The sequence below is a fragment of the Lathamus discolor genome, unplaced genomic scaffold (genome assembly GCF_037157495.1).
Source record: "Lathamus discolor isolate bLatDis1 unplaced genomic scaffold, bLatDis1.hap1 Scaffold_148, whole genome shotgun sequence".
Taxonomy (NCBI): domain Eukaryota; kingdom Metazoa; phylum Chordata; class Aves; order Psittaciformes; family Psittacidae; genus Lathamus; species Lathamus discolor.
In genome coordinates, this window is record NW_027069177.1 from 90,230 (window position 1) to 112,425 (window position 22,196).

At 54.6% G+C, this 22,196-nt stretch overlaps 2 protein-coding genes across 2 annotated transcripts; one reads left to right on the forward strand and one right to left on the reverse strand.

Moving 5' to 3' along the window:
- Positions 1-198: 198 nt before the first annotated feature.
- On the reverse strand, positions 199-21,462 carry MMP14 (matrix metallopeptidase 14). Its single transcript, XM_065664361.1, is given in 10 exon segments — positions 199-633; positions 1,886-2,001; positions 6,083-6,233; positions 6,917-7,055; positions 8,615-8,763; positions 10,513-10,674; positions 12,694-13,001; positions 15,868-15,990; positions 21,287-21,359; positions 21,362-21,462. Coding segments are annotated over 10 exon segments (1,665 nt in total). The 5' UTR covers position 21,462; the 3' UTR covers positions 199-289.
- On the forward strand, positions 10,864-11,870 carry LOC136006335 (sporozoite surface protein 2; the record flags this gene model as incomplete). The annotated part of the gene is made up of 1 exon (XM_065664362.1): positions 10,864-11,870. A coding segment is annotated over one exon (915 nt), but the record flags the coding sequence as incomplete, so codon positions are not given.
- Positions 21,463-22,196: the final 734 nt, after the last annotated feature.

Sequence of the window (22,196 nt, forward strand, 5' to 3'; positions counted from 1 at the left end):
CCCATATAAGGCAAGGCACTTGGGGCGGGAGGGGGGCGTGGCTTGGAGGGGGGGGCGTGGCCTCCGCCTCCCATATAAGGAATGGCAACGGGGGGGGGGGGCGGAGCATCCTCCCATATAAGGAATGGCAAAGGGGGGGGGGGGGGAATGGTCTCCTCCCATATATGGAAAGGCACTTGGAGGGGAGGGGCGGGGAGGGGGCGGGCCCCTCCTGCCATATATGGCGCCCCGCTTGCCATATATGGCGCCCTGCTTTGCATATCCGGCGCCCCGCTTGCCATATATGGCTTTAGACGCGGGGGAGCAGCGAGCGCTGGCAGCGCAGCAGGCGCTTGGGCGCCCCCTTGCGGCGGCACAGCAGCACGGCCGCCGCCAGCGCCGCCGCCGCCCCCCCCAGGAGGACCAATGGCGCCGCCAGGGCGGAAGGGGCGGGGCCGACCTCGATGACGATGACGTCGCCGTCGCCGTCGTCGTCGTCACCGGAAGGAGGGAACGGAGGCGAAGGCTCCGATTGGTCCGGCTGCTCGCAGCCCAGCCAATCGCGGAGCGCGGACTTGGGGTAGCCCGGAGGCACGCGGAGGAGGCGGTTGTCGAAGAGCCAATAGCGGCCGGCCTTATAGAAGTAGGTGACGGCTGCCCGGGGGGGGGGGGTAATAGGGATCAATGGGGTTGTAATGGGGTTATTATGGGATATAATGGGGTTATTATGGGATATAATGGGTTGTAATGGGGAATAATGGGGTATAATGGGGTTATAATGGGTTATAATGGGGTTATAATGGGGTGTAATGGGGGTATAATGGGGTATTATGGGGTGTAATGGGGTGTAATGGGTTATAATGGGCTATAATGGGGGTATAATGGGGTATAATGGGGTTATAATGGGGAAAAATGGGGTATAATGGGGTTATAATGGGGGTATAGTGGGGTTATACTGGGGTGTAATGGGGTATAGTGGGGTATAATGTGGTATAATGGGGTTATAATGGGGTATAATGGGGTATAATGGGGGTATAATGGGGTATAATGGGGTGTAATGGGGTTATAATGGGTTATAATGGGGTATAATGGGTTATAATGGGGTGTAATGGGGGTATAATGGGGTATTATGGGGTGTAATGGGGTGTAATGGGTTATAATGGGCTATAATGGGGGTATAATGGGGTATAATGGGGTTATAATGGGGTATAATGGGGTTATAATGGGGAATAATGGGGTATAATGGGGTATAATGGGGGTATAATGGGGTTATACTGGGGTGTAATGGGGTATAGTGGGGTATAATGGGTTATAATGGGGTATAATGGGGTATAATGGGGTATAATGGGGTTATAATGGGTTATAATGGGGTATAATGGGGTATAATGGGGGTATAATGGGTTATAATGGGGGTATAATGGGGTATAATGTGTTATAATGGGGTGTGATGGGTTATAATGGGGTTATAATTGGGTATAATGGGGTATAATGGGGTATAATGGGGTGTAATGGGTTATAATGGGCTATAATGGGGGTATAATGGGGTGTAATGGGGTATAATGGGGGTATAATGGGTATAATGGGGGTATAATGGGGGTATAATGGGGTATAATGGGGTGTAATGGGGTTATAATGGGGTATAATGGGATATAATGGCGTATAATGGGGTATAATGGGGTATAATGGGGTATAATGGGGGTATAATGGGGTATAATGTGTTATAATGCGGTGTAATGGGTTATAATGGGGTTATAATTGGGTATAATGGGGTATAATGGGGTTATAATGGGTTATAATGGGGTTGCAATGGGTTATAATGGGGTATAATGGGTTACAATGGGGTCCTAATGGGGCTCTAATAGGGACCCATTGCTGCCCCATAGCTCCCCCCCCCATTGGTACTCACCATCATCGGGGCCCATAAAAGCCCCACTGGGGGCCTCGGGGACCCCCCCCCAGACCTCGATGCTCTTGGGGTAGTCGGGGTCCACGGAGCGGGTGTCCTCATTGAACCTATAGTACCTATAGGGGGGGCCATAGGGGGCTATGGGGCGCCATTGGGGTCAATGGGGGTGCATTGGGGTCTATGGGGTCAATGGGGCTCCATTGGGGTCTATGGGGTCAATGGGGTCAATGGGGCTCCATTGGGGTCAATGGGGTCAATGGGGCTCCATTGGGGTCAATGGGGCTCCATTGGGGTCAATGGGGTCAATGGGGCTGCATTGGGGTCAATGGGGATGCATTGGGGTCAATGGGGCTCCATTGGGGTCTATGGGGTCAATGGGGCTCCATTGGGGTCTATGGGGTCAATGGGGTCAATGGGGCTCCATTGGGGTCAGTGGGGCTGCCTCGGGGTCAATGGGGCTCCATTGGGGTCAATGGGGTCAATGGGGCTGCATTGGGGTCAATGGGGATGCATTGGGTCAATGGGGCTCCATTGGGGTCAATGGGGTCAATGGGGCTGCATTGGGGTCAATGGGGATGCATTGGGTCAATGGGGCTGCATTGGGGTCAATGGGGATGCATTGGGGTCAGTGGGGCTCCACTGGGGTCTATGGGGTCAATGGGGTCAATGGGGCTCCATTGGGGTCAGTGGGGCTCCATTGGGGTCAATGGGGTTGCATTGGGGTCAATGGGGTCTATGGGGATGCATTGGGGTCAATGGGGTCTATGGGGCTGCATTGGGGTCTATGGGGTCAATGGGGTCAATGGGGTCAATGGGGATGCATTGGGGTCTATGGGGTCAATGGGGTCAATGGGGTCAATGGGGATGCATTGGGGTCTATGGGGCTCCATTGGGATCAATGGGGCTCCATTGAAGTCAATGGGAGTGCCATTGAGGTCCTGGCAGCTCCATAACAAGCCCCAGAAGCTCCATTGAGGCCCCTGAAGGCTTGAGAAGGTCCTGGCAGGTCCATAGAGCACCCCATATCCCCCCCAAGAAGGTCCTGGAAGGTGCATAGAGGCCCCTTAAAGACCCCAGAAGCCCCATAGAGACCCCATACAGGTCCTAGAAGGTGCATAGAGGCCCCTTAAAGAAGCCCCATAGAGGCCCCATAAAGGTCCTAGAAGGTGCATAGAGGCCCCTTAAAGACCCCAGAAGCCCCATAGAGGCCCCATGAAGGTCCTAGAAGGTGCATAGAGGCCCCTTAAAGAAGCCCCATAGAGGCCCCATAAAGGTCCTAGAAGGTGCATAGAGGCCCCTTAAAGAAGCCCCATAGAGGCCCCATAAAGGTCCTAGAAGGTGCATAGAGGCCCCTTAAAGAAGCCCCATAGAGGCCCCATAAAGGTCCTAGAAGGTGCATAGAGGCCCCTTAAAGAAGCCCCATAGAGGCCCCATAAAGGTCCTAGAAGGTGCATAGAGGCCCCTTAAAGAAGCCCCATAGAGGCCCCATGAAGGTCCTAGAAGGTGCATAGAGGCCCCTTAAAGACCCCAGAAGCCCCATAGAGACCCCATAAAGGTCCTAGAAGGTGCATAGAGGCCCCTTAAAGAAGCCCCATAGAGGCCCCATAAAGGTCCTGGAAGGTGCATAAAGATCCCCCAAAGGTCCTAGAAGGTCCATAGAAGCCCCAAGAAGGTCCCGGAAGCCCGATAGAGGCCCCCATAAAGGTCCTAGAAGGTGCATAAAGATCCCAGAAGGTCCCGGAAGGTCCATAGAAGCCCCAGGAAGGTCCTGGAAGGTCCATAGAGGCCCCAGAAAGTGCACAGAGGCCCCAAGAAGGTCCTGGCAGGCCCATAAAGACCCCATAGAGGTCCCAGAAGGTGCATAGAGGGCCCATAGAGGTCCTGGCAGGTGCATAAAGGCCCCAAGAAGGTCCCAGAAGGTCCATAGAAGCCCATTGAAGGTCCCGGAAGGTGCATAAAGGCCCCATAAAGACCCCATAGGGAACCCCCAGAAGGTCCTGGAAGGTGAATAAAGGCCCCATAGAGCTCCTGGAAGGTGCATAAAGGACCCATAAAGACCCCCATAGACGCCCTATAGAGGTCCTGGCAGGTGCATAAAGGCCCCATAGAAGCCCATAGAAGGTCCTGGCAGGTGCATAGAGGCCCCATAGAAACCCCATAGAGACCCCCATAGAGACCCCATAGAGACCCTTTAGGTCCTGGCAGCTGCATAAAGGCACCCTAGAAACCCCATAGAAGCCCATAGAAGGTCCTGGCAGGTGCATAAAGGCCCCATAGAGACCCCATAGAGCCCCATAGAGACCCCCTAGAGGAGACCCCATAGAGCACCCATAGAGCCCTATAGAACCCCATATCCCCCCCCCATAACCCCCCAATAGACCCCCATATCCACCCCATAGACCCCCATATCCCCCATATAGACTCCTATAGAGCCCCATAGCCCCCCATAGACCCCACATATCCCCCCCATAGATCCCCATAGCCCCCCATAGCCCCCCCACAAGGTCCTGGCAGGTACATAGAGGCCTCATAGAAACCCATAGACAGCCATAGAGACCCCCATATCCCCCCCATAGACCCCCATAGCCCCCATATCACCCCCATAGCCCCCCCCAGGGTCCTGGCAGGTACATAGCGGACTCATATCCCCCCCATATCCCCCCATAGACCCCCATAGCCCCCCCATAGACCCCCATAGCCCCCCATATCCCCCCATAGGGTCCTGGCAGGTACATAGCGGCCTCATAGCCCCCCATATCCCCCCCATATCCCCCCATAGGGTCCTGGCAGGTACATAGCGGCCTCATATCCCCCCATATCCCCCCCATATCCCCCCCCATAGGGTCCTGGCAGGTACATAGCGGCCTCATAGCCCCCCATATCCCCCCCATCCCCCCCCATATCCCCCCATAGGGTCCTGGCAGGTACATAGCGGCCTCATAGAAACCCCATAGAAAGCCATACCCCCCCATAACCCCCCCTATCCCCCCAATAGGGTCCTGGCAGGTACATAGCGGCCTCATAGCCCCCCATATCCCCCCCATATCCCCCCCATACCCCCCCCATATCCCCCCCATATCCCCCCTATATCCCCCCATATCCCCCCCATAGCCGCCCATATACCCCCCATAGACCCCTATACACCCCCATACCCCCCCTATCCCCCCCCAGGGTCCTGGCAGGTACATAGTGGCCTCATAGCCCCCCCATAGCCCCCCCATATCCCCCCCATAGCCCCCCCATAGCCCCCCATAGGGTCCTGGCAGGTACATAGAGGCCTCATATCCCCCCCATATCCCCCCCATATCCCCCCCATACCCCCCCCATATCCCCCCATATCCCCCCATACCCCCCCCATATCCCCCCATAGCCGCCCATATATCCCCCATAGACCCCTATAGACCCCCATACCCCCCCCTATCCCCCCCCAGGGTCCTGGCAGGTACATAGAGGCCTCATAGCCCCCCATATCCCCCCCATAGACCCCCATATCCCCCACATAGACCTCCATAAACCCCCCATACCCCCCCATATCCCCCCCCCCATAGGGTCCTGGCAGGTACATAGCGGCCTCATATCCCCCCATATCCCTCCCATATCCCCCCATATCCCCCCCATACCCCCCCCATATCCCCCCCCTATCCCCCCCCCAGGGTCCTGGCAGGTACATAGCGGCCTCATAGCTCCCCATATCCCCCCCATATCCCCCCCATATCCCCCCCTATCCCCCCCATATCCCCCCATAGCCCCGCCATATCCCCCCATAGGGTCCTGGCAGGTACATAGAGGCCTCATATCCCCCCCATATCCCCCCATATCCCCCCCATATCCCCTCCATATCCCCCCCATCCCCCCCCAGGGTCCTGGCAGGTACATAGCGGCCTCATATCCCCCCATATCCCCCCCATACCCCCCCCAAATCCCCCCATATCCCCCCATATCCCCCCCATAGCCGCCCATATACCCCCCATAGACCCCCATAGACCCCTATATCCACCATAGCCCCCCTATCCCCCCCCATAGGGTCCTGGCAGGTACATAGCGGCCTCATAGCCCCCCATATCCCCCCCATACCCCCCATGTCCCGCCCATATCCCCCCCATATCCCCCCATATCCCCCCCATATCCCCCCCCATATCCCCCCCATACCCCCCCTATCCCCCCCATAGGGTCCTGGCAGGTACATAGCGGCCTCACTCGTTGCCCCGGAACAGGTAGGTGGTGCCGCTGGGCAGCCACTGCAGCGCCGCGTCCAGGCGGTCCCTGGGCACCCCCCGGCCCAGCTCCCCCAGCGCCCGCGGGTACCCAGGCTCCAGCGCGGCCTCCGAGAACACCCAGTGCCGGTCCCCTACGGCAGACCCATAGAGACCCATAGGGACCCATAGAGACCCATAGAGACCCATAGGGACCCATAGAGACCCATAGAGAGACCCATAGGGACCCATAGAGACCCATAGGGACCCATAGAGACCCATAGAGACCCCATAGAGATGCATAGAGAACCCATAGAGACCCTATAGAGATCCATAGAGATCCATAGAGACCCATAGAGAACGCATAGAGACCCCATAGAGATCCATAGAGACCCGTAGGGACCCATAGAGACCCATAGAGAGACCCATAGGGACCCATAGAGACCCATAGAGACCCATGGCAGGACCCATAGAGACCCCATAGACACCTATAGAGACCCCATAGAGACCCCATAGGGACCCATAGAGACCCCATAGGGACCTATAGAGACCCCATAGAGACCCATAGGGACCCATAGAGACCCATAGAGACCCCATAGGGACTCATAGAGACCCCATAGAGACCCATAGGGACCCATAGAGACCCCATAGGGATCCATAGAGACCCATAGGGACCCCATAGAGACCCAGAGAGACCCATAGGGACCCATAGCGAAACCCATAGAGACCCTCTAGGGATCCATAGAGACCCCATAGACACCTGTAGAGACCCCATAGAGACCCATAGTGAGACCCATAGAGACCCCATAGAGAGGCCCCCTAGCGCCCCATAGCGCACCTTTGAAGAAGACGAACTTCCCGTCGCGGCGCTCGTAGGCGGCGCTGATGCTGGGGGGGAGCCCGGCCCAGAAGTGCCCGATGGGGAGCGGGTACCCCTCGAGCACCCGGCGGTCCCGCACACGCCAGAACCAACGCTCCTGCACCGAGGGCAGCGAAACGGTCAGAAACGGGCGCGAAACGGCCAAAACCGAGCCAGAAACGGTCGAAAACGGCCGAAAAGCACCCAGAAACGGTCGAAAACGGCCAAAAGTGAGCCAGAAACAGTCCAAAATGGCCGAAAATCACCCAGAAACGGTTGAAAACGGCAGAAAATCACCCAGAAGCGGTCGAAAACGGCCAAAAGTGACCCAGAAACGGTTGAAAACGGCCGAAAATCACCCAGAAACGGTTGAAAATGGCCAAAAGCGAGCCAGAAACGGTCCAAAACGTCCGAAAATCACCCAGAAATGGTCGAAAACGGCCAAAAGCGAGCCAGAAACGGTCGAAAACGGCCGAAAATCACCCAGAAACGGTTGAAAATGGCCAAAACCGAGCCAGAAACGGTCGAAAACGGCAGAAAATCACCCAGAAACGGTCGAAAACGGCCAAAAGTGAGCCAGAAACAGTCCAAAACGGCCGAAAATCACCCAGAAACGGTTGAAAACGGCAGAAAATCACCCAGAAATGGTCAAAAATGGCCGAAAATGACCCAGGAACAGTCAAAAATGGCCGAAAATGACACAGAAATGGCCAAAACTGGCCAAGAATGACCCAGAAACGGTCAAAAGCAGCCGAAAATGACCCGGGAACTGTCGAAAATGGACAAAAATGACCCAGAAATGGTTGAAACCGGACGAAAATCACCCAGAAACGGCCAAAACCGGCCAAAAGTGACCCAGAAACGGTCAAAACCGGCAGAAAATCACCCAGAAGCGACCAAAACTGACCCAGAAATGGTCAAAAGCGGCCAAAAATGACCCAGAAACGGTCGAACATGGACAAAAATTACCCAGAAATGGTCAAAAACGGCCAAAAATGACCAAGGAACGATGGAAAACGGCCGAAAATCACCCAGAAACAGTCGAAAATGGACAAAAATGACCCAGAAATGGTCGAAATGAACAAAAATGACCCAGAAATGGTCGAAAATGGCCGAAATCACCCAGAAACGGTGGAAAACTAAAAAAATTGACCCAGAAACGGTCGAAAACGGCCAAAAATGACCCAGAAACGGCTGAAAATTACATCAAACCCTTCCCAACCCATCCTAACCCAACCAACTCAATCCAATTCAACCCAACTCAACCAACCCAACTCAACCCAACCCATCCCAACCCAACCCAACACAACTCAACCCAACCCATCCCAACCAACTCATCCCAACCCAACTCAACCCATCCCAACCCATCCTAACCCAACCAACTCAATCCAATTCAACCCAACTCAATCAACTCAACCCAACCCATCCCAACCCAACCCCATCCAACCCAACCCATCCCAACCCAACTCAACCCAACCCATCCCAACCCAACCCAACACAACTCAACCCAACCCATCCCAACCCATCCCAACACAACCCAACCCAACCCATCCTAACCCAACCAACTCAATCCAATTCAACCCAACTCAATCAACTCAACCCATCCCAACCCAACCCAACCCCATCCCAGACCCATTCCCGACCCATTCCCGACCCCATTCCCGACCCCATTCCCACCTTGAACACGAACATCTCCCCCCGGAGCATGGCGATGGTGTCGAAGTTGCCATCGCAGATGTCGGGGCCATAGGGGGGCCCTGGGGGTCTATGGGGCTTCTCCGTGCTCCGGGGCACCACTGGGGGCCAACTGGGGCCTGGCCCCGTCCCTATGGGTGCATTGGGACCCATTGGCACCCGTAGGGACCCATTGGAGCCCACTGGGAGTCGTTGGGAGCCATAGGACCCATAGGGACCCATTGGAGCCTATATGGAGTCATTGGGAGCCATCGGACCCATAGGACCCATTGGGATCCATAGGGACCCACTGGAGCCCATTGGGAGTCGTTGGGAGCCGTAGGACCCATAGGGACCTATTGGGAGCCATAGGACCCTAGGGACGCCATTGGGACCCATAGGGATCCATTGGAGCCCACTGGGAGTCGTTGGGAGCCATAGGACCCATAGGGACCCATAGGGACCCATTGGGAGCCGTAGGACCCATAGGGACCCATTGGAGCCCATAGGGACCCATTGAAGCCCACTGGGAGTCATTGGGAGCCATAGGACCCATAGGGACCCATAGGGACCCATTGGGAGCCGTAGGACCCATAGGGACCCTATTGGGACCCATAGGGACCCATTGGAGCCCACTGGGAGTCGTTGGGAGCCATAGGACCCATAGAGACCCATTGGAGCCCATAGGGACCCATTGGGAGTCATAGGACCCATTGTGACCCATAGGGACCCATTGGAGCCCATTGGGATTCATTGGCACCCATAGGACCCTTTGGCACCCATTGGAACCCATAGGAGGTGTCCATGGTGCTGATGACCACCCACTGGGATGGGACCACCATGGGGTTGTTGTAGCCCCATAAGGGCCCCATAGGACCCCATAGGACCCCTTGGCACCCATAGGGCCCCATAGGACCCATTGGCACCCATAGGACCCATAAGACCCAAAGGACCCATTGGCACCCATAGGACCCATTGGCACCCATTGGAACCCATAGGAGGTGTCCATGGTGCTGATGACCACCCACTGGGATGGGACCACCATGGGGTTGTCATAGCCCCATAAGGGCCCCACAGGGCCCCATAGGACCCCTTGGCACCCATAGGACCCATTGGCACCCATTGGAACCCATAGGAGGTGTCCATGGTGCTGATGACCACCCACTGGGATGGGACCACCATGGGGTTGTCGTAGCCCCATAAGGGCCCCATAGGACCTATTGGCACCCATAAGACCCAAAGGACCCATTGGCACCCATAGGACCCTTTGACACCCATTGGAACCCATAGGAGGTGTCCATGGTGCTGATGACCACCCATTGGGATGGGACCACCATGGGGTTGTCATAGCCCCATAAGGGCCCCACAGGGCCCCATAGGACCCCTTGGCACCCATAGGACCCATTGGCACCCATTGGAACCCATAGGAGGTGTCCATGGTGCTGACCACCACCCATTGAAATGGGACCACCATGGGGTTGTCGTAGCCCCATAAGGGCCCCACAGGGCCCCATAGGACCCCTTGGCACCCATAGGGCCCCATAGGACCCATTGGCACCCATAGGACCCATAAGACCCAAAGGACCCATTGGCACCCATAGGACCCATTGGCACCCATTGGAACCCATAGGAGGTGTCCATGGTGCTGATGACCACCCACTGGGATGGGACCACCATGGGGTTGTCATAGCCCCATAAGGGCCCCACAGGGCCCCATAGGACCCCTTGGCACCCATAGGACCCCTAAGACCCATAGGACCCATTGGCACCCATTGGAACCCATAGGAGGTGTCCATTGTGCTGACGACCACCCATTGAGATGGAGTTGACGTAGCCCCATAAGGACCCCATAGGGCCCCATAGGAGCCCCATAGGAGGTATCTATGGGGCAGGACCCCCACCGTAGAGCTGCTGGATGCCGCGGCGGTCGTCCTCGGGCAGGGTGAAGGCCTCGGTGTCCATCCATTGGTAGAAGGGGGCCATGATGGCCGAGGGGTCACTGGAGTGCTCCAGCCCCAGAGCGTGCCCCAGCTCATGGACGGCCACCAGGAAGAGGTCATTGCCTGCAATGGGGCCAATGGGGGTCAATGGGGGTCAATGGGGGCCTCCATGGGTCGATGGGGGGGGCTTCCATGGGGTCTCCATGGGTCAATGGGGGCTTGGGTTGGGGCTTAATGGGCAGGGAGGGCGACGAGGACGGTCGAAGATGAGGTTGAGGGAGGTTGGGGGGCCCCAAAACCAACCGAAACCAACCCAAAATCAACCCAAAACCAACCCAAAACCACCTCAAACCAACCCAAAACCAACCCAAACCAACCCAAAACCAACCCAAAACCACCTCAAACCAACCCAAACCAACCCAAAACCAACCCAAAACCAACCCAAACCAACCCAAACCAACCCAAACCAACCCAAAACCAACCCAAAACCAACCCAAACCAACCCAAACCAACCCAAACCAACCCCAAACCATCCCAAAACCAACCCAAACTAACCCAAAACCAACCCAAAACCAACCCAAAACCAACCCAAACCAACCCAAAACCAACCGAAACCAACCCAAACCAACCCAAACCCAACCCAAAACCAACCCAAAACCAACCCAAACCAACCCAAAACCAACCCAAACCAACCCAAAACCAACCCAAAACCACCTCAAACCAACCCAAACCAACCCAAACCAACCCAAACCAACCCGAAACCAACCCAAAACCAACCCAAACCAACCCAAACCAACCCAAAATCAACCCAAACCAACCCAAAACCAACCCAAACCAACCCAAACCAACCCAAACCCAACCCAAACCAACCCAAAACCAACCCAACTCAACCCAACCCAACCCAACCCAACCAACCCTACCCACTCCAACCCAACCCAACCAACTCAACCCAACCCAACCCCTCCCAACCAGTCCAAGCCAACCCAACCAACCCATCCCAGCAAACCCAAACCCAACCCAACTCAACCAACTCAACCCATCCCAACCAACCCTACCCATTCCAACCCAACCCAACCAACTCAACCCATCCAACCCAACCCAACCCAACCCATCCCAACCAACCCACCCCAACCAACTCAATCCAATTCAACCCAAGTCAACCAACCCGACTCAACCCAACTCATCCCAACCAATCCAAACCCAACCCAACCAACCCAACCTTACTAAACCAACCCATCCCAACCAGCCCTACCCATTCCAACCCAACCCAACCCAACCAACTCAACCCAACCCAACCAACTCAACCCAACTCAACCCAACCCAACCAACCCTACCCATTCTAACCCAACCCAACCAACTCAACCCAACCCAACCCAACCCAACCAACCCTACCCATTCCAACCCAACTCAACCAACCCAACCCAACCAACCCTACCCATTCCAACCCAACCCAACCAACTCAACCTAACCCAACCCAACCCAACCAACCCTACCCATTCCAACCCACCCCAACCAACTCAACCCAACTCAACCAACCCAACCAACCCTACCCATTCCAACCCAACCCACTCCAACCAACTCAACCCAACCCAACCCAACCAACCCTACCCATTCCAACCCAACCAACCCTACCCAACCCCTCCCAACCAGTCCAAGCCAACCCAACCAACCCATCCCAACAAACCCAAACCCAACCCAACTCAACCAACTCAACCCAACCCAACCAACCCAACCCAACCAACCCTACCCATTCCAACCCAACCCACCCCAACCAACTCAACCCAGCCCAACCCAACCCAACCAACTCAACCCAACTCAACCAACCCAACCCAACCAACCCTACCCATTCCAACCCAACCTAACCAACTCAACCCAACCCAACCCATCCCAATTCAAACCAACCCAACCCATCCCAACCAGTCTAAGCCAACCCAACCAACCCATCCCAACAAACCCAACCCAACTCAACCAACCCAACCCAACCCAACCAACTCAACCCAACTCAACCAACCCAACCCTACCCATTCCAACCCAACCCAACCCAACCAACTCAACCCAATTCAACCCAACCCATCCAACCCCCCCACCCCCAACCCCCCCTAACCCCCTTCTTCCCCCCCCCCCCCCCCCGGCCCCACTCACCACTGAGGTCCTCATTGCGATCCGTCCACGGCTCGGCCCCATCGAAATGCGTATCCCCCCCGATGTGGGGGCCGGGGAAGTAGGCGTGGGCCAAGAACCCCCCTTCCCCATCGAAGGGGGTGCTGTCGCCATGGAAACCCTCGGCGAACAGGACCATGATGTCGGCGTGGGGCGCGCGCCCGGCCCGGATCGCTCCGTACGGAACCTCCCGGAAGCGGAGCGGCGCCGCCGCCGCCCAGGCGCTGAAGGCCCGGCGGATGGCGGCCATCGTGCCGGCTTCGCCCACCTTGGGGGTGAAGTTCTGGATGCTGGGAGAAGAGGGATCGATGGGGAGGCATTGGGATCAATGGGGAGACGTTGGGAATGGCATTGGGATCAATGGGGAGGCGTTGGGATCAATGGGGAGGCGTTGGGATCAATGGGGAGCCATTGGGATCGATGGGAGGTGTTGGGATCGATGGGAGGCAATGGGATCAATGGGGAGACGTTGGGATTGATGGGAGGCATTGGGATCAATGGGGAGCCATTGGGGAATGGCAGTGGGTTCGATGGGGAGCCATTGGGATCAATGGGAGGTGTTGGGATCAATGGGGAGCCATTGGGATCAATGGGGAGCCATTGGGATCAATGGGAGGTGTTGGGATCAATGGGGAGCCATTGGGATCAATGGGGAGACATTGGGATCGATGGGGAGTCGTTGGGATCAACGGGGAGCCATTGGGAATGGCAATGGGATCAATGGGGAGCCATTGGGATCGATGGGGAGCCATTGGGAATGGCAAAGGGATCAATGGGGAGACATTGGGATCGATGGGGAGTCGTTGGGATCAATGGGGAGCCATTGGGAATGGCAATGGGATCAATAGGGAGCCATTGGGATCGATGGGGAGCCATTGGGAATGGCAAAGGGATCAATGGGGAGACATTGGGATCGATGGGGAGTCGTTGGGATCAATGGGGAGCCATTGGGAATGGCAATGGGATCAATAGGGAGCCATTGGGATCGATGGGGAGCCATTGGGAATGGCAAAGGGATCAATGGGGAGACATTGGGATCGATGGGGAGTCGTTGGGATCGATGGGGAGCCATTGGGAATGGCAATGGGATCAATGGGGAGGCATTGGGATCAATGGGGAGACATTGGGATCGATGGGAGGTGTTGGGATCAATGGGGAGCCATTGGGATCAATGGGAGGTGTTGGGATCAATGGGAGGCATTGGGATCAATGGGGAGCCATTGGGATCAATGGGAGGCGTTGGGATCAATGGGGAGCCATTGGGAATGGCAATGGGATCAATGGGGAGCCATTGGGATCGATGGGGAGACGTTGGGATCGATGGGAGGCATTGGGATCAATGGGGAGACGTTGGGATCGATGGGGAGCCATTGGGATCAATGGGGAGCCATTGGGATCAATGGGAGGTGTTGGGATCGATGGGGAGACGTTGGGATCGATGGGAGGCATTGGGATCAATGGGGAGCCATTGGGATCAATGGGAGGTGTTGGGATCGATGGGGAGGCGTTGGGATCGATGGGAGGCATTGGGATCAATGGGGAGTCGTTGGGATCGATGGGGAGCCATTGGGAATGGCAATGGGATCAATGGGGAGCCATTGGGATCAATGGGGAGACATTGGGATTGATGGGGAGTTGTTGGGATCAATGGGGAGCCATTGGGAATGGCAATGGGATCAATAGGGAGCCATTGGGATCGATGGGAGGTGTTGGGATTGATGGGGAGCCATTGGGATTGATGGATTGGAATTGGAATCCATTGGAATCCTACTGGAATCCATTGGGATCCCATCGGAACCCATTGGAGTCCATTAGAACCCATCAGAACCCATTGGAACCCATCAGAACCCATCGGATCCCATTGGAACCCATCAGATCCCATTGGATCCCATTGGAATCCCATCGGAACCCATTGGAATCCCATCGGATCCCATTGGAATCCCATTGGAGCCCATTGGATCCCATTGGAATCCCATCGGCTCCCATTGGAATCCCATCGGAACCCATTGGAATCCCATCGGCTCCCATTGGAACCCATCAGAACCCATCGGATCCCATTGGAATGCCATTGGAATCCCATTGGAACCCATCGGAATCCCATCGGAACTCATTGGAATCCCATTGGAATCCCATTGGAACCCATTGGAATCCCATCGGAATCCATTGGAATCCCATCGGCTCCCATTGGAATGCCATTGGAACCCATTGGAATCCATCAGAACCCATCAGATCCCATTGGAATCCCATTGGAACCCATTGGAATCCCATCGGATCCCATTGGAATCCCATTGGAACCCATTGGATCCCATTGGAATCCCATCGGAACCCATTGGAATCCCATCGGATCCCATTGGAATCCCATTGGAATGCCATAGGAACCCATTGGAACCCATCAGAACCCATCGGATCTCATTGGAATCCCATTGGAATCCCACTGGAACCCATTGGAATCCATCAGAACCCATTGGAATCCCATTGGAACCCATTGGAATCCCATTGGAACCCCACTGGAACCCATTGGAATCCATCAGAACCCATCGGATCCCATTGGAATGCCATCGGAACCCATTGGAATCCCATCGGATCCCATTGGAATCCCATAGGAACCCATTGGAACCCATCAGAACCCATCGGATCCCATTGGAATCCCATCGGATCCCATTGGAATCCCATTGGAACCCATTGGAATCCATTGGAACCCATCAGAACCCATCGGATCCCATTGGAACCCATCAGATCCCATTGGAACCCATCAGAACCCATCGGATCCCATTGGAATCCCATTGGAATCCCATTGGAATCCATCAGAACCCATCGGAACCCATTGGAATCCCATCGGAACCCATTGGAATCCCATCGGCTCCCATTGGAACCCATCAGAACCCATCGGATCCCATTGGAATGCCATTGGAATCCCATTGGAACCCATCGGAATCCCATCGGAACTCATTGGAATCCCATTGGAATCCCATCGGAACCCATCAGAACCCATCGGATCCCATTGGAATGCCATAGGAACCCATTGGAATCCATCAGAACCCATCGGAACCCATTGAAATCCCATCAGATCCCATTGGAATCCCATCGGATCCCATTGGAACCCATTGGAATGCCATCGGATCCCATTGGAATGCCATAGGAACCCCTTGACCCCACCTGAAGGTGATCTCCTGCTGGTCCCACTTCATGCCCTGGATGGCGAAGCGCCGGCGCCGCACGTTGGCTTTGAGCTCGGGGCCGAACTTGTCCGGAACGCCGCAGCGGGGCCGGCGCATGGCCCTATGGAATGGGAATGGTGGGGATGGCGAGGAGAAGACACAGGGTGAATGGGGTTATGGGGCAGGGGGGGGAAAGACCAGGAGCAAGCAGCTGGAAGGCTCCAAAGGCAATGGAAACGCGCTTGGAAGACCCCCAAAGCCAACGATGATCCAATTGGAAGACCCCAAACCCAACATCCATCAACTTGGAAGCCCCATATCCCATTGGAAGCCTCCAAAAACCCAACTGGAAGGCTCCAAACCCAACTGGAAGCCAACTGAAAGGCTCCAAACCCAACTGGAAGCCAACTGGAAGGCTCCAAACCCAACTGGAAGCCAACTGGAAGACCCAAAACCCAACTGGAACTCAACTGGAAGGCTCCAAACCCAACTGGAAGCCAACTGGAAGACCCAAAACCCAACTGGAACTCAACTGGAAGGCTTCAAACCCAACTGGAACCCAACTGGAAGGCTCCAAACCCAACTGGAAGCCCCAAAACCCAAATGGAACCCAACTGGAAGGCCCAAAACCGAACTGGAAGCTCTCCAAACCCAACGATGATCCAACTGGAAGACCTTAAACCCAACATCCATCAACTTGGAAGCCCTATATCCCATTGGAAGCCTCCAAAAACCCAACTGGAAGGCCCAAAACCCAACTGGAAGCTCTCCAAACCCAACGATGATCCAACTGGAAGACCCCAAACCCAACATCCATCAACTTGGAAGCCCCATATCCCATTGGAAGCCTCCAAAAACCCAACTGGAAGGCTCCAAACCCAACTGGAAGCCAACTGGAAGGCTCCAAACCCAACTGGAAGCCAACTGGAAGGCTCCAAACCCAACTGGAAGCCAACTGGAAGACCCAAAACCCAAATGGAACCCAACTGGAAGGCCCAAAACCCAACTGGAAGCTCTCCAAACCCAACGATGATCCAATTGGAAGACCTTAAACCCAACATCCATCAACTTGGAAGCCCTATATCCCATTGGAAGCCTCCAAAAACCCAACTGGAAGGCCCAAAACCCAACTGGAACCCAACTGGAAGGCTCCAAACCCAACTGGAAGCCAACTGGAAGACCCAAAACCCAACTGGAAGACCCAAAACCCAAATGGAACCCAACTGGAAGGCTCCAAACTAAACTGGAAGCCCTCCAAACCCAACAATGGTCCAATTGGAAGACCCGAAACACAACATCCATCAACTCGGAAGCCCCATATCCCATTGGAAGCACACAAGAACCCAACTGGAAGGCCCAAAACCCAACTGGAAGCTCTCCAAACCCAACGATGATCCAACTGGAAGACCCCAAACCCAACATCCATCAACTTGGAAGCCCCATATCCCATTGGAAGCCTCCAAAAACCCAACTGGAAGCCCCAAAACCCAACTGGAAGCTCTCCAAACCCAACGATGATCCAATTGGAAGACCTTAAACCCAACATCCATAAACTCGGAAGCCCCATATCCCATTGGAAGCCTCCAAAAACCCAACTGGAAGGCTCCAAACCCAACTGGAACTCAACTGGAAGGCTCCAAACCCAACTGGAAGCCAACTGGAAGGCTCCAAACCCAACTGGAAGCCAACTGGAAGACCCAAAACCCAACTGGAACCCAACTGGAAGGCCCAAAACCCAACTGGAAGCTCTCCAAACCCAACGATGATCCAACTGGAAGACTCCAAACCCAACATCCATCAACTCGGAAGCCCTATATCCCATTGGAAGCCTCCAAAAACCCAACTGGAAGGCTCCAAACCCAACTGGAAGCCAACTGGAAGACCCAAAACCCAACTGGAAGACCCAAAACCCAAATGGAACCCAACTGGAAGGCTCCAAACTCAACTGGAAGCCCTCAAACCCCAACAATGGTCCAATTGGAAGACCCGAAACACAACATCCATCAACTCAGAAGCCCCATATCCCATTGCAAGCCCACAAGAACCCAACTGGAAGGCCCAAAACCGAACTGGAAGCTCTCCAAACCCAACGATGATCCAACTGGAAGACCCCAAACCCAACATCCATCAACTCGGAAGCCCCATATCTCATTGGAAGCCCCCAAAAACCCAACTGGAAGGCCCAAACCTCAACTGGAAGCCAACTGAAAGGCTCCAAACCCAACTGGAAGCCAACTGGAAGGCTCCAAACCCAACTGGAAGCCAACTGGAAGACCCAAAACCCAACTGGAACTCAACTGGAAGGCTCCAAACCCAACTGGAAGCCAACTGGAAGACCCAAAACCCAACTGGAACTCAACTGGAAGGCTTCAAACCCAACTGGAACCCAACTGGAAGGCTCCAAACCCAACTGGAAGCCCCAAAACCCAAATGGAACCCAACTGGAAGGCCCAAAACCGAACTGGAAGCTCTCCAAACCCAACGATGATCCAACTGGAAGACCTTAAACCCAACATCCATCAACTTGGAAGCCCTATATCCCATTGGAAGCCTCCAAAAACCCAACTGGAAGGCCCAAAACCCAACTGGAAGCTCTCCAAACCCAACGATGATCCAACTGGAAGACCCCAAACCCAACATCCATCAACTTGGAAGCCCCATATCCCATTGGAAGCCTCCAAAAACCCAACTGGAAGGCTCCAAACCCAACTGGAAGCCAACTGGAAGGCTCCAAACCCAACTGGAAGCCAACTGGAAGGCTCCAAACCCAACTGGAAGCCAACTGGAAGACCCAAAACCCAACTGGAACCCAACTGGAAGGCCCAAAACCCAACTGGAAGCTCTCCAAACCCAACGATGATCCAATTGGAAGACCTTAAACCCAACATCCATCAACTTGGAAGCCCTATATCCCATTGGAAGCCTCCAAAAACCCAACTGGAAGGCCCAAAACCCAACTGGAACCCAACTGGAAGGCTCCAAACCCAACTGGAAGCCAACTGGAAGACCCAAAACCCAACTGGAAGACCCAAAACCCAAATGGAACCCAACTGGAAGGCTCCAAACTAAACTGGAAGCCCTCCAAACCCAACAATGGTCCAATTGGAAGACCCGAAACACAACATCCATCAACTCGGAAGCCCCATATCCCATTGGAAGCACACAAGAACCCAACTGGAAGGCCCAAAACCCAACTGGAAGCTCTCCAAACCCAACGATGATCCAACTGGAAGACCCCAAACCCAACATCCATCAACTTGGAAGCCCCATATCCCATTGGAAGCCTCCAAAAACCCAACTGGAAGCCCCAAAACCCAACTGGAAGCTCTCCAAACCCAACGATGATCCAATTGGAAGACCTTAAACCCAACATCCATAAACTCGGAAGCCCCATATCCCATTGGAAGCCTCCAAAAACCCAACTGGAAGGCTCCAAACCCAACTGGAACTCAACTGGAAGGCTCCAAACCCAACTGGAAGCCAACTGGAAGGCTCCAAACCCAACTGGAAGCCAACTGGAAGACCCAAAACCCAACTGGAACCCAACTGGAAGGCCCAAAACCCAACTGGAAGCTCTCCAAACCCAACGATGATCCAACTGGAAGACCCCAAACCCAATATCCATCAACTTGGAAGCCCCATATCCCATTGGAAGCCTCCAAAAACCCAACTGGAAGCCCCAAAACCCAACTGGAAGCTCTCCAAACCCAACGATGATCCAATTGGAAGACCTTAAACCCAACATCCATAAACTCGGAAGCCCCATATCCCATTGGAAGCCTCCAAAAACCCAACTGGAAGGCTCCAAACCCAACTGGAACCCAACTGGAAGGCTCCAAACCCAACTGGAAGCCAACTGGAAGACCCAAAACCCAAATGGAACCCAACTGGAAGGCCCAAAACCGAACTGGAAGCTCTCCAAACCCAACGATGATCCAACTGGAAGACTCCAAACCCAACATCCATCAACTCGGAAGCCCTATATCCCATTGGAAGCCTCCAAAAACCCAACTGGAAGGCTCCAAACCCAACTGGAAGCCAACTGGAAGACCCAAAACCCAACTGGAAGACCCAAAACCCAAATGGAACCCAACTGGAAGGCTCCAAACTCAACTGGAAGCCCTCAAACCCCAACAATGGTCCAATTGGAAGACCCGAAACACAACATCCATCAACTCAGAAGCCCCATATCCCATTGCAAGCCCACAAGAACCCAACTGGAAGGCCCAAAACCGAACTGGAAGCTCTCCAAACCCAACGATGATCCAACTGGAAGACCCCAAACCCAACATCCATCAACTCGGAAGCCCCATATCTCATTGGAAGCCCCCAAAAACCCAACTGGAAGGCCCAAACCTCAACTGGAACCCAACTGGGAGGCCCCAAACCCAACTGGAAGCCAACTGGAAGACCCAAAACCCAACTGGAAGACCCAAAACCCAAATGGAATCCAACTGGAAGGCTCCAAACTCAACTGGAAGCCCTCCAAACCCAACACTGGTCCAATTGGAAGACCCGAAACACAACATCCATCAACTCAGAAGTCCCATATCCCATTGCAAGCCCACAAGAACCCAACTGGAAGGCCCAAAACCAACTGGAAGCTCTCCAAACCCAACGATGATCCAACTGGAAGACCCCAAACCCAACATCCATCAACTTGGAAGCCCTATATCCCATTGGAAGCCTCCAAAAACCCAACTGGAAGGCCCAAAACTCAACTAGAACCCAACTGGAAGGCCCCAAACCCAACTGGAAGCCAACTGGAAGACCTTAAACCCAACTGGAAGCCCTCCAAACCCAACGATGATCCAACTGGAAGACCCCAAACCCAACATCCATAAACTCAGAAGCCCCATATCCCATTGGGAGCCCCCAAGAACGCAACTGGAAGACCCAAACCGCAACTGGAACTCAACTGGAAGGCCCAAACCTCAACTGGAACCCAACTGGAAGACCCAAACCCCAACCAGAACACGACTGGAAGGCCCAATGCACAACTGGAACCCAACCGGAAGGCCCAAAACCCAACTGGAAGCCCTCCAAACCCAACGATGATCCAATTGGAAGACCCCAAACCCAACATCCATCAACTCAGAAGCCCCTTATCTCATTGGAACCCTCCAAGAACGCAACTGGAAGACCCAAACCGCAACTGGAACTCAACTGGAAGGCCCAAACCTCAACTGGAACCCAACTGGAAGACCCAAACCCCAACCAGAACACGACTGGAAGGCCCAATGCACAACTGGAACCCAACTGGAAGGCCCAAAACCCAACTGGAAGCCCTCCAAACCCAACGATGATCCAATTGGAAGACCCCAAACCCAACATCCATCAACTCAGAAGCCCCATATCCCATAGGAGCCCCCCCCCAAGACCCCCCATTACCCCCATAACCCCCCCATGTAACGCACCGGATGGTGTCGGGGTCGGCGCGGGCGGTGACGCGCAGCCCATAGAGGCGCTGCATCGCGGCGTACGCGCCGGTAGCGAATGTGGGGAGCGCTGCGCCTGCACCCGTAGGTCCCCGGGGGGCAGGTACCCGTACTGCTGCAGCCAGGCCTGGGAGAGCACATAGTAACCCGTCATCATCGCCATCGTCATCCATCCCATAATAACCCATCGTGACCCATCAGCGTCCATTAGCGAGTATCTTCCATCCCATAATAACCCATCGTGACCCATCAGCGTCCATTAGCGAGTATCATCCATCCCATAATAACCCATCGTGACCCATCAGCATCCATTGAGTACCATCCATCCCATAATAACTCATCAGACGGGATCGTCATCATCACCCATCCCATAATAACCCATCATCACCATCACCATCCATCCCATAATAGCCCATCAGCAGCATCACCATCCATCCCATAATAACCCATCAGCATCACCATCACCATCCATCCCATAATAACCCATCAGCAGCATTGCCCCACCCCAAATGCCCCATAGGGACCCCAGTAGCCCCCTATAGGGCCCTTAAATACCCCATAGAGACCCGTGAGGGGCGTTTAAGGGCGTTCGAGGGGTGTTTAAGGGTGTTTAAGAGCGTTTAAGGGTGCTCAAGGGGCGTTTAAGATCGTTTAAGGGCTTTTAAGGGGCCTTTAAGGGGCGTTTAAGAGCGTTTAAGGGCGTTTAAGGGCGTTTAAGGGGCCTTTAAGGGGCGTTTAAGAGCATTTAAGGGGTCTTTAAGGCGTTTAAGGGCGTTTAAGGGGCGATTAAGGACTTTTAAGGGCCTTTAAGGGGCGTTTAAGGGCGTTTAAAGGCGTTTAAGGGCATTTAAAGGGGTGTTTAAGGACGTTTAGGGGCTTTTAAGGGTGT